This window comes from Lactuca sativa, chromosome 7 (assembly GCF_002870075.4).
Source record: "Lactuca sativa cultivar Salinas chromosome 7, Lsat_Salinas_v11, whole genome shotgun sequence".
Taxonomy (NCBI): Eukaryota; Viridiplantae; Streptophyta; class Magnoliopsida; order Asterales; family Asteraceae; genus Lactuca; species Lactuca sativa.
Window position 1 is genome coordinate 132,155,001 of NC_056629.2, and position 13,364 is coordinate 132,168,364.

Sequence of the window (13,364 nt, forward strand, 5' to 3'; positions counted from 1 at the left end):
TATAATGTTTAATAAAACTAATATGTTAACTATATGTTTGCTTTACTACTAATATTTTGTTTCAAAGTACAAATATTAAATAATAATTTGGTAAAAATTATTATTTTAACTATATAATTCTATTATCGCGCAACGCGCGGGGATTCACCTAGTTACTACATATGCCTATGTATTTTAGAACGGTGGTCATGAGAATGAAGAATAAAAGCATTGGCAATACTTGTGTCTTCAATTTCAAGTAAGATTATAAAATTATTAATTTATTATACTAGGGCTGGCAATTCTCGACAAGACACGACACGCGACACGAAATAAATGGGTTTAGGTTGAGTTTTTCAACCCACCAACCCGCTAGCCCGCCAACCCGTTTATTAAGCTGGTCATATATGAGTTTCTCAAAAAATAAACGGGTTGACCCGCCATCCTGTTTATATTCTTAATAAAAAAATTATTTTATTTTTAAATGTATTTATGTATTCTTATATATATATATATATATATATATATATATATATATATATATATATATATATATATATTAAAGGGGAGCACTTCTTAGGAATAATGCATAACCAGGGTAGGTTTATTTCTTTAACCATGGTTACCGCTTCATCTGGATCCTTCCAATCTTCCTTCCATCCTTTCTTATCCACGAACTGATACGGGTTCTGAGTTGTCAATTCCTCTGTTATACCACCGAAGAGTGTACTCGATCGATCGTTGTTTTCACTTCTATCACTCTGCCATAGCCGACGCCGCTGACTCTGGCTCTCACCGCCTCTTTCCTTCACATAACACCCGATTTTCTTCTCCATGTGCTTATAAGAAGATTCAAGTTTGAGAGTCTTCAATTGCAATTTTGGATCGGCTGACTCGCTCCTATACAAGGTATGCAAATCCAAATTGTCGTCTGGCTAGGGTTTCTGCTTTGGTGTCGCAAGATAACCTACACACAAATGCCTTTGGTTCCTGAAAAAGATCTCGAAAGGAACAATTGGCACCTTCAACTTCAACTTCAGCCTACGTCTGTTGTTTTATGTGGGTTTCCGGCCTCAAGCGCTGCTTCTCACGAACAGACTTAACTCTCCACACACTCTAATTACCATCTCAATCACTGTTGGTTGATCAGATGAGGGACAGTTTGTTTCTCACAAACAAACATCAGGTGACGCCTGCAACTTGCTCCTATTTTGTTCTCTTCTGCTCATCAGTTTGATTTCTAGGTATTTACTACACTTCATTTTGTTTTTTTCCCTATATTGTTATACGCTTCCGTGTTTTCTGCGATTTAGGATTTATACCGATATCGATTTGGGGGTCACAGTATCCATGACGTTCATCGGCTGTTCCCTTAACCCACTGCTTCACACGATGAAAGCGGATGCGATGAGTAGTCGGCTGTAAAATCAATGTTCTCATTGTAGCCTGCACAATCTAAACTGAAATCAAGGGGTTGCTTGGGACGTTAACGGTTAATTATCGATTCATTCGTTCTCTAGAATCTCGACTTTTGCCATTATCGATCTATTTATGTATTCTGCTTCTATTCTTCTACCGACTACCCTTTGACTTTACGGAACCAATACACAATCAGAAAACAAAAGTTTGTCAAATGTTCATGAAACCATTTTTTATTTATTCACTTCAACTTTTTATTCGTTGTCTTGCACAATCTAAAAATGAAACTTGTAACTAAACCCTATGAGACTTTTTTATACATGGTTTTTTTTTTTTTTTTTGTTATTAATAATTGACATTTTCTACTTTGTGGGTGCCGGTTGATTTTTGTGTGCTTTTAGATGTATACGTCGACCTGTATTACATAAGGAATCGTAAAGAGAATGAATGATCCACAGAAGGTGTTCTATGAAATGCTTCACCGAAATGAATAATACATGGCAGAGAAGGAAAATGGAGGACTGAAAGAAAAGCAAGGAAGGAATTCAATTTGATTCCAATTCCATGTTTGGTTGTAAATTAATCGAGTGACTTTGTTCAATGTAACAACTTATTTGGCCTTTAATGTGTTTGTATTTAAATATTTGGAATCTTCAATTGGTTTCTCATTATGTATTGATTTGGTTATGTTGTTGTGTTGGAATTTCAGGTGTATGCGAGATAATAGAGGATGGGGGAGGTACTTGTTGTAATTATGAACTCGATGGAGTTATTCGGTATGGTCTTTCTTAGCCAATCAATTTTTGAGACACTTAATGAATATGTTGCCATATGTTTATTTGATTAACTTATATTGTAGATATGAGTAGTTATGGAGAAAAATAAGATTTACCTGATGATAACAATGAATCTAAGAGATAGAAAAAAAGGTTATGATGCTAGACATCATGATGCTTTACGGTTGTTAACATGGTTTCACCTCAAATGGGTCAAAGTGGTTAGTTATTTAGTTTTGTTAAAATCATTCTTTTGACTTCTCTTCCACATTCCTAGAGGGCGTTTTTTTTTCGTTTCGGGAAGTGATTAGGCTTTTAGTTGCTTTATCTGCACTGGCTGTATTGAAACAAGAAGAAAAAAAATGAAGAGGAGAAAACACCAAAAAGAATGTCAGCCAAGTCGAGACATGGAGGTATTATTGGAGTTATTGTTTTAACCGGTGGCCTTTAGTGACGATTACTGTTGGTATAGTTGTAGTATATCCCAAATTTTTTTAAATCCATTACAAAATTAATGTTATATGTATATTGTATGATGAATTTTTTTTTCTTAGTTAGATTTTCAACAGGTTTAGCAGCTCCAACAATTGTTGCACGATTTAGTGTTTAACACCAACATTGGGTACAATTATAGCAATAATTGGACATGGTGGTTTTGTTGTTGTTAGACAGTTGCACGAAATGTTGTAGTGGCTGCTTCGTTTGGAGGTGAATAAAAAGTAAACGTTTAAGAATGACATTTTTTATTTTATTTTGTGGAGATAATAAGTAAAAATATAGCACCTCGGGTTGCTGATGTGTATTTTTCAAAAGCATTGCATGATGTCGATATACATGTGAAAACTTTCTTTTTAATTTTACATTTTGTTTCTATTAAGGTTTTGACTTATTTTTTCTGCTCATATTGTGGTTTGCTTTCATTCTTTTGTACCCTCACGTTAATACAGATGACCATATTGTTTAAATGAGTGTCCATAATACATTTTCTCTTCAATTCTTAAACTACCCATTGAAATTTAGAGACCTTATAATGGTGTTATTGAAACATATAACATTTTACTTTAATTCTAATGTTAGGTGCATGATTTGATCATTCAAGGAAATGAAATCGAAGAAGACGGTGGAGGGACGGAGTAAGTATCAAGATGTTCTTTTTGTATTTATTGTAGATTGCATTGTATTTTCATTTAAAACTACCTGGATATAAGATTGTATTTTCATTGTTTTCGAAAACCTATTCAAATATAGCATTGTACTTCTTTTGGTAGCATGATCTATCATTACATTTCCATTCATCCGATTGATGGAAAATTACACAGAGTAGCAACATACTTTAATTTGGATACCAATTTATGCAATGTACTTCATTATTTGTCTCAGAAAACGAACACATTCCGCCCCGCGCAACGCGCGAGTATCCCCTCTAGTTAAGTATTAATATTTAATAAGTATTACATAATATATACCATTTATTCATAGACCATTTGACTGTTTTGACATTATGACTCGTGATGGATGGTCTAATGTCATATGTCGTAACCTATAAGGCTAAGTCTGTAACATGTTTCTATAAATGTTTTTAATTTTCATTTGGATGTTGAAGACTTAAATATCTAAACTTCGGACCCATGAACCCAAATCTGACCCATGAACCCGCTAACCTGTGAACCCGTATAAATAAATGGGTTAGTGGGTCATATATGGGTTTATGTTCCAAACCTGCCAACCCGTGACCTGTATATTTAAATGGGTCGTGTTTGGGTTAGCATATTTTGAACCGCCAACCCGCGACACGCCAACCCAAACACGATTGCCAGGTCTATATTTTACTACATGTAACTATATGACTATGTCTATAAGTTAAAACATAATAAACTAATTTACGGTCAAAACTCATAGATCATACCGTAAAGAAAGACAAAGATGAAAAAGTTGGGTAAACACATAATAAAATATTTATAACATTATTGTGGCTGACAAGTTTTGTGAACAAAATTTTAGGTTTTTGGATACTAAAAATCAACTATCCTAAATCCAAATATCCGATTTTGAACACCCTTCATGAATCTTGTTGGATGAACTACCAAACATTTGATGAAACAAAAATCTTTGTAATAAAAGTTGTAATGGAAAGAGTAGTCGTATGATATGAAAAATGAAACTTCATAGCATCTTTTATAGACAAAAACGCAAAGATTTACTTTTTTGCAATCATTTTATGAAACCTAAAGTCATAATAACATTTACAAAAAGGATTGCATCACAACTTCACACCCAAAGAAACCAAACCAAACATAAAATTTCATACTTAATATCCATCCATTCAGTTATAAAACACACCATTTATCAAACAAACATATATCCTCAAATCCAAATCCAATATAACATTTCTTCTTTTTTTCCTTCCAAAACAAACACAAACCAAACCAAAGCAACTACTTGATATACTGAGAAACCCACTTAAAGCCATCACCATACCCCATCTTTCTCACAATACTACACATGAAGACCTCAAGAGGACGAACACCCGAGTTTTCAAGATTTACTTTCCCTTTGCCTGTGGTGAGGCCCGTTAGGCCCAAAAAGTATCGCAACTCGTCTTCTGATGAAGCATAAGGGATGTCAATCTTGTTGCCTAGAACTAAAAAAGGTACATTTGCTAATGATTCATCTGACAAAAGTGCATCTAGTTCTTTTTTTGACTCTGCAAATCTTTCCTTATCATATGCATCCACTAGGTATACCACTGCATCCACCTATACATACATATATATATATATAAACAATTTATACACATAACTCATTCCATTCTAATCAAAGAGATATTTGGTTTGTACTTTAATCAATAGAGTATAGTTAGGTAGCAAAATCGATAAGGCAAAATGCATTGTAAAGCTCTAAAAATGACCCTGTACTATGAAACATACATCCATTATCCATACATTAGTAGCTAAATATTTGAGTTGGGTAGAGTAGAAAACTTGAAATGGATTTAATCATATGAAAGGTTTTCTTCAAGATTCATATTCATCTTCGTCTTCGTTGATATAAATCTATAATGTTGAACATGAAGCAAGACAGATACTCATATAGTCTATAATATTTCTAAAACAACCAGAAGTTATAACAGAAATTCCATGGAGTTCTGTGATAGCAGTCTACTTAGCCTCAAAAGTCACAAAAGTGTGCTTCTTATTTGGAAAGTAGAAAGTACAACTTTCAAAACAAAAAAAGGAGGATCACATGTAAAGTTATCGACTCAACACTCATTTGTATCATAGAATTCTAAAAAAGATCCAACTCAATGATCAACTCCAAAAGGTAAACATTTGACTTTTGAGCATCAAAAACATAACTTTTAGCTTCAAAATTCACAGAGATGTTATTAGTTTGAGATAAATTTAGTACATACTTACCTATAACTACGATAAATCTACAGATGAACAGATTTTTGGTGTAATATATCTGGATTTCAGAAATCAAAAGCGGATTACTCCTTTAGGAGGGAAGGAATATTTGATACCTTGGCGTAGTAATCTTTCCAGACTCTACGAGCGATCTGATGTCCTCCCAAATCGAAGGCTTTGAACTTAATTTTCCCAATACTCAGTTCTTCAGATGTCGGATACTGAGTTGGCTGGTGCTGAACGAGTCTCTGCGAAGATCAAACCATCATCAAAACAAACACATATAACATCCGTACACCGTCGGTGTGAAAAACCTCTATAACAATTTCAGCTACATGAAAATTATGCAAAAACAGAAAGCAAACAACAATCGAATACCATAATTGTGTAATAATAACATACTAATTCGAACAAAAGCAAACTGAATTGCAGAACGAACCTCGTCTTTCAACATATGAAGCAAAGTGGTTTTGCCGGCATTATCGAGCCCTAAAAACAAGATCTTAGCCTCCTTTTGCCACAGACCTAGCGATGCCAGAACTCCATAGAACCAATCCACCAAAAACATGATTTCTACTCCCTAAAAACTTCAAAATTAAACCTCTGATTTCTCCACAAAACACGAAAAACTCCAAATCTATTAAACCAAATCGATCGATTCCACGAACATATAGCGGTTCGTAAATCTCTCGATCGATGATTCAGTTTAACGCTTTTCGGAATCACCCGAGTTGTATCTCCCGAAATAGAAAACCTAGTGAGAAGGAAGATTATAGAAGTAGGATTTTATGGCACAACACAACTTGGAAAACTCTCTTTGGGGAGAAGAGGTGTGGGTAAATGTGAGCCGTTGGATCTGCTTCAAGGTCTTGTCGTTAGCTTTTAAGACAAAAAGTTTCACAATTTCACCCTTGTAAAACACATTATTTCAGTTTGTGGTCGACATTTTTTGAAAGTTTAGCATTCTAGGTCCCTATAGTAGTAAACCTTTTTTCTTTTTGTATATAGTTTCTTCTTGTAACACGATTTTTTATTTGATATAAAAGTAGTTTTCGGTAAGCTTGAGCTGAGAAAAAATGTTTTAAATATTTGTAAGATTTTAATATACTATTTCACCAGAAAACAAACAAAATTTGTATGTGAAAAGTGCTAATTAATGAAGATTATATAGCAACGTATATAAGTTTAGCAAAAGGGGATTGTTCAACTAATTGTTGCTAAAAGCAAGGTACATACTTCTTGCATCTTTTTTGTGTTCTTTATGTTGGTAATGTTAGGTTTAAACTACAAGATGGTGAATCTTTTGTCGTTACATTGAATTATATGACTCTAAAGAAAGAATTCTTAAGATTTTTTTTAACGGCTCAATGATATATATATATATATATATATATATATATATATATATATATATATATATATATATATATATATATATATATATATATATATATATATATATATATATATATATATATATATATATATATATATAGGGTTAAGTTCATTTGAGACCACTTATATTTTGTGAGACCGTGAGACGCATTTGTTTATTTATTTTTATTTTTTTTTAGTTAATTCATGTTCCGAAAATAATATTTAAAAAAAGAATTTTTGGATTTTTCCATTTATTTTGCATTTTAAAATTATTTTTAGAATATGTACAGTGTAATATTCTATTTAGAATATTTCACGTATTTTTCAAAAAAAATAGAATTTTTTTTTTTATTTTTTTTAATTTTTTTTTTATTTTTTTTAGTTAATTCAAGTTCCGAAAATAATATTTAAAAAAAGAATTTTTAGATTTTTCCATTTATTTTGCATTTTAAAATTATTTTTTAGAATATGTCAGTGAAATATTCTATTTAGAATATTTCACGTATTTTTCAAAAAAAAACGGATTTTTTTTAATTTTTTTTTATTTTTTTATATTTTTTTTAGTTAATTAAAGTTCCGAAAATAACATTTAAAAAAAGAATTTTTGGATTTTTCCATTTATTTTGCATTTTAAAATTATTTTTAGATTTGGTCTCACGATCTCACAAAATTAGAATGGTCTCAAATGAACCTGAACCTATATATATATATATATATATATATATATATATATATATATATATATATATATATATATATATATAAAACAACCAACAAAGGCGTTAGAAAAGTACAAACAAAGAATATAAAGAAAACAAATTGATTGAATTACATCTAATGCTAAACGATGAAAAAGAATAAATCATGTCAGAATCAACAACAAACGACTTCTAGTAAATCTTGTACTCCAAGTGAAAATAAGAGGGGCATAAGGAAGAGGAGATCACCACAATACATAAATCCGAAATATATAGCAAGTGTATATTTTGGCTAATACTCCCCCGCAGTTGAATATGTAGCTGGTCTGATAGAGAGACTGGAACAGAAGCGGGTAAAAAGCTAACGAGGTAACACCCTAGTGAAGATATTTGTGTACTCGTAATCGGCAGGAACATGTAGAGCTTGAAGGGAACCCATACACACTTTCTCACGAACAAAATGAATGTTGATTTCAATATGTTTCATGTGTCAGTGTTGTACTGGGTTTTGAGTGAGATATACGACTGAAATGTTGTCATAGTAGATGATTGTGGCTTCGCGTAATGGAAGGTGGAGCTCGAGGAGTAAGTTACGCATCCATGTAGTTTCAGTCACTGCATTAGCAACCCCTTTGTATTCGGCTCCAACGCTTGAACGAGAAATAGTAGGTTGTCGTTTCAACGACCATGAGATGATGTTGTCACCAATAAATACACAGTAGCCGCGGAGTCAGGGCACCCTCCCATTGGACTAAACGGTTAGTTTTATAGACTTTAAGGGAGAGATATGGAGTCCATGATGGCCGGTGCCTTTGAGGTATCGCAAAATGCGTTTTAAGAAGTTGAAGTGCGGCTCATGCGAGGCATGCATGAAGAGGCAAACTTGTTGGACTGCATAAGCAATGTCCAGGAAAATGAAAGTCAGGTACTATAGAGCACCAGCGAGGCTGCGGTATAAAGTGGTATCTTGCATAGGATCACTGACGGTTGCACTGAGTTTAGAGCTGGTGTCGACTGGGTAGCGCATGATTTGCAATGTTGCATGTTTGCCCGATAAAGAATGTCATTCACATACTGTTCTTGGGTAAGGAATAAACCTTCGTGTTGGTGTTTAACTTGAATGCCTAGGAAGTGATGAAGAGGCCCAAGATCAGACATTGCAAACTCTTTTGATAATAAGTCGATGAAGTATCGAAGAGTCGCGTTGTCGGATGCAGTCAAGATTATATCGTCCACGTAGAGAAGAAGATACACCATTTTAGTGCCTTTTTAGAAGACGAAAAGAGAAGCGTCACTTTTTTGTACTCTTGAAACCGCAATTGTGAATATAAGTTGCAAAACGATGATACCATGTCCGCGGGGCTTGTTTTAGCCCATATAAAGATTTGAGCAAACGATAAATGTGTGTAGGATTTTGTGGGTCCATGAATCTCGGGGGTTGGTACATATAAACTGTTTCTTTGAGATCCCCGTGTAAGAATGCGTTCTTGATGTTTAGTTGATGTATTGGCCATGATCGTGAAACTGCAAGACTAAGAACACTCCGGATTGTGGTTGGTTTCATGACGGGACGAAAAGTTTCATCACAATCTACTCCAACTTGTTGACATTTACCATTAATCACTAGGCGTGCTTTATATCTTTCAAGAGTCCCGTTATCATGGAATTTGTGCCGATAAATCCACATGCAACGTATAACATGAGCATCGGGTGGACATGACACGAGTTCCCATGTGTTGTTATCTATTAGAACCATGTGTTCATCAGTCATGGCAGAGTGCCAGTTTGGATCATTCAAGGCATGTTTATGGGATTTGGTTAGAAGGGAAATGGTTGGGTGTGTGGTGGCTGTATGGAGGTTAAAAGGAATTTTAGGTTTAGTGATTCCGGATTGCGATCGGGTAGTCATGGGATGGTGGTGAGTCGGTGGAGGCATAGGGAGCGGTTGGTTTCTCTGAGAGTAAGTTAAACGGTAATATGGTGGGGGTAATGGTGTAGGTTGGTTAGGATCGCCAGGGGTGGGTGAGGGTGGGGATTGGGATGTAACTTTTGATGAAGGAGTAGGGTTGGGACGGATGGCGGGGTAGGGTCAGATTGGGATGTGTGTTGAGGATGGAAGATGAGTGGGGATGGCTCAGAATCTAGAAATGAGCAGTTGTGTGATGAATGTGGTTTGAGATTAGCATAAGGGAAGTTGGTTTCGTCAAAAGTTACATGGCGAGATAAGATGACATTTCCTATGGTTATGTCAAGGCATCGATATCCCCTATATTGTGCTCGGTAACCTAGGAAGATACATGGTGTAGATTCGAGGGCAAGTTTGTGTTGTCGGGTGGCATTTAGGTTAGGAAAGCATGCACAACCAAAGCTTCGTAAGTGATTATATGTAGGATGTTTGAGGTAGAGAACGGAAGTGGGGGTATGGTTGTCAAGGAATTTAGTGGGAAGCATATTGTGAAGGTAGGTGGCGGTGTGAAGAGCATCAACCTAAAAGTGTGGTGGTAGAGAAGCATGAGTTAGGAGGGATAACATGATTTCGTTAAGATGGAGAATCATGCGTTCAGCAGTGTCATTCTGTTGGGATGTATGTGGACACGAAAAACAAATGTGGAGACTGGTGGTGGTGGCAAAATTATGAAATTGGTGATTGAATTCACTACATTTGTCACATTGGAGGTTTTGATGGTGGTATTGAATTGGGTTTAGATATATTTGTGGAATGTTTTGATTTTTTCATATGTTTTAGATTTGTATTTGATGGGAAATGCCCATGTAAAATGGCTGAAATCATCGATGAGGATGAGATAATATTTAAAATCGGTTTTGTTGTGGATGGGTGAGGTCCATAGGTTTGCATGTACAAGATCAAATGGTTTTAAAGTGGTTGATGTGGAATTTTTGAAAGGTAAACGTTTGTGTTTAGCGATTTGATAGGAATGAAAAACAAATGAGTGATCAACTTTATTGCAAGAAATATGTTTATTTTGATTAAGAAAATGCATTACATGAGAACCCGGATGACCTAGTCTAAAATGCCAAAGAGGCGTACTGGAAGAAACAAAAAAAAAAAGATGAAGCTTGAGCATTTGTTGGTTTAGTGAAGGGGTAGAATTCACTGGACCTGTTGTGTCTCATCAGGTGCTTCCCAGTCTTGTAATACTTTAAAGAGAAACAATATGGGTCAAATTTAACAGATAAATTATTATCACGACAAAATTTACGTACGGATACAAGGTTTTTAATGGAATGTTGTGTGTGAAGTATGTCTTTGAAATGGACGGGTGTGAATGGGTGAGGTAAAGTGGTGTGGCATGATCTAATTACTGACACATGTTCACCATTTCCAGCAACCACAGATTTAACAGAAGAGACAATGGGGATTGAGATTTTACCTGGGTTAGTAGTGAGATGGGTAGTAGCCCCTGAGTCTATATACCACTCATCGTCATTTGGGTCCAAAGTCATGTTGAGAAAGCAGCTCCGAGTTCAAAAGGTTCCAGTGCGCTGACATTCGAAAAGTGAGCTTGATCTTGTGGTTTTATTGACTGTTGTTGAGTAGAGGAGATGGCCCAAGGAGGTTGATTGTAGGTCCTGTTGTGAGACACAAAAGTGTTGTTTGTTGGTGGTCGACGATTCGGATTGCGCTGTTGGTGTTGGCGATTTTTGTTTCCAGAATCACCACGATGGGGAGTTGGATTGGACGGGGGTTCATGGTCAATTGTGGCGACTATTTCAGCAGGTGAATGGGAGTCCCGAGTGCGTTGGTGTTGATTTTCAAATTGAAGCATAAAGCACGTGGTGTCCCATGAAGGTAGGGTTTGATTCAGGTAAGCGCCTACTGTGTCAAATTCATAAGGTAAACCACAAACGAGTTGAAGAACCAGATGGTTCTCATTCACCGGGAAATCAACATCATTTAGTTGACTTGCCAAATAGTTGAGGCGTTGACAATAGGCTTTTAGAGATGACATGGCTTGGAGGGTCAGATTGTTGAATTCGTGTTCAAGTTCAGCAATACGAGATCCTTTGTTGTTTAGGAAGATGTTTTGTACTTTCGACCACGTTTCATATGCAGTAGAATCTGGTTCAAGAACCCCAGGAAGGAGGTCATCAAATATTGTCCCGTAAATCCATTGTAAGACAATAGCATCAATTTCCGCCCATGCTTCACATGTTGGGTCAGTCTTCAATGGAGGGTTTGTACCATCAATGTGGGCAAGAACTTTGTGCCTTTAGCATGGAGCTTGAACAGCCGAACCCATGATGAGTACGAAACCATGGTACCACCAAGAGTTCAAATTTTGTTTTGTTTGTTTGTGATTGTGTAAGTAGGATGGAAAGCTTTGATAGGGTTTTGATCAGATTTATCACCCATTGTGAGAAGATGGGAGATATCAGAAGCGAAAGAGAGAACATGGGTAGGGCGATATAGCCTTGGTTGCGTCGGCAAGAAGGAATTTTCCGGCAAGGAGCCCTTGGCTCTGATACCATGTAAATGATTGAGATTCCAATGCCTAATTCATTGATACTCATATGAATAAATACAAGAGATACAAATGAATTACATAGGAAAGTCTAACCAACAAATCAGCTAAATAAAGAATAGATAATACACAATAAATATACACATACAATACATAAATCCGAAATATATAGCAAGTGTATATTTCAACTAATAGCTTGGTGTCGATGTTTATCCATCTAAGTCCACAAGCTCCATCCCCGAACTCAGTATCATTGATTTTCCATATATATGTTGAATTTGTGAAGTTGCGATGAGATGTTACACTATTGGTTGATTACTTACTGTTTTTGGGTTGATTATGCTCGACATATAAATTGCATTGGGCTGCTTTTTTTTTTTTGGTAATTGAAAATGTCATATTTGTTTGCATCCTCAAAGGTTCATTCAAGACGAGAAAATTTTGGTAAAACAAAATCTTATTCCCTATTATTATTTATGGTCGTGGTTGCGTTTTTCCCATAAGATGAACCATTTTATTTTAGTCGATTAAGCTCAACAAGTTTTTTGTTTGAATAATTTGGCACATGGAAGATGGTACAAGAAGTAAACCATCACAATGTTCATGATATACATTAGTGCGAATGAAGACGAAATACCCATAAATGGTATATTTCAAGAAAATGAATCTAGCGAGTTGACAAAAGGAAGGTAGTGGAAAAACATGTATGTTCCAACACAGGTAAAACCAATTTTCTCCAACAAGCTATTTATACGCCTTTAAAGATATTGTTGAATGTTGGAATTATCATAGAGGTGTAAATATTAAAATATACGCTTAACCATTAATCCAACTACTATCACATTTTCTCTATTCACTAGAATCATATTAACATATATATCATATCATTTAATATTTCTTTCGATTAAAATTGTGTCTTTTTTTTATTATTATTATTTTAGAACGTCCTGCTTTTAAATTTTTTATTATTATTATACAACCGAATTTGAACCTTCAACCTCTTCGATCTTTTGGGGAGAGACATATTTCCACCACAACTGACTAGACTAGAAACCTTTGGTCTATTAAAATTATGTCTATGCCTCATATAATTGATTTCTTGTGCCATTCATTTCTTGTGGCCTCTTAGATATGATCAAGTTTTATATTTTTTTTGGGTCTTTTAGGCTATGAAGAGTGGTAGCATGTGTAGCACATGCTAAACACATTGACACGTCAGAATTT

The 13,364-nt window shown here is 35.0% G+C and overlaps 1 protein-coding gene and 1 long non-coding RNA gene across 3 annotated transcripts; one reads left to right on the forward strand and one right to left on the reverse strand.

Moving 5' to 3' along the window:
* The first annotated feature begins 2,473 nt into the window (after window positions 1–2,473).
* On the forward strand, window positions 2,474–3,567 carry LOC111890879 (uncharacterized). Of its 2 annotated transcripts, none has more exons than XR_006184967.2 (3): window positions 2,474–2,587; window positions 2,733–2,893; window positions 3,252–3,567. It is a non-coding gene; the product is annotated as an uncharacterized LOC111890879 (long non-coding RNA). The 2 variants fall into 2 exon arrangements; XR_006184965.2 differs by having other exon boundaries at window positions 2,733–2,882.
* Window positions 3,568–4,455: 888 nt separating this feature from the next.
* On the reverse strand, window positions 4,456–6,411 carry LOC111890870 (GTP-binding protein SAR1A). Its single transcript, XM_023886947.3, has 3 exons — window positions 6,021–6,411; window positions 5,698–5,829; window positions 4,456–4,930 (listed from the first exon to the last, which is right to left on the reverse strand). Exons 1-3 carry the CDS (start codon window positions 6,147–6,149, stop codon window positions 4,610–4,612), a joined length of 582 nt encoding a protein of 193 aa, XP_023742715.1. The 5' UTR covers window positions 6,150–6,411; the 3' UTR covers window positions 4,456–4,609.
* Window positions 6,412–13,364: the final 6,953 nt, after the last annotated feature.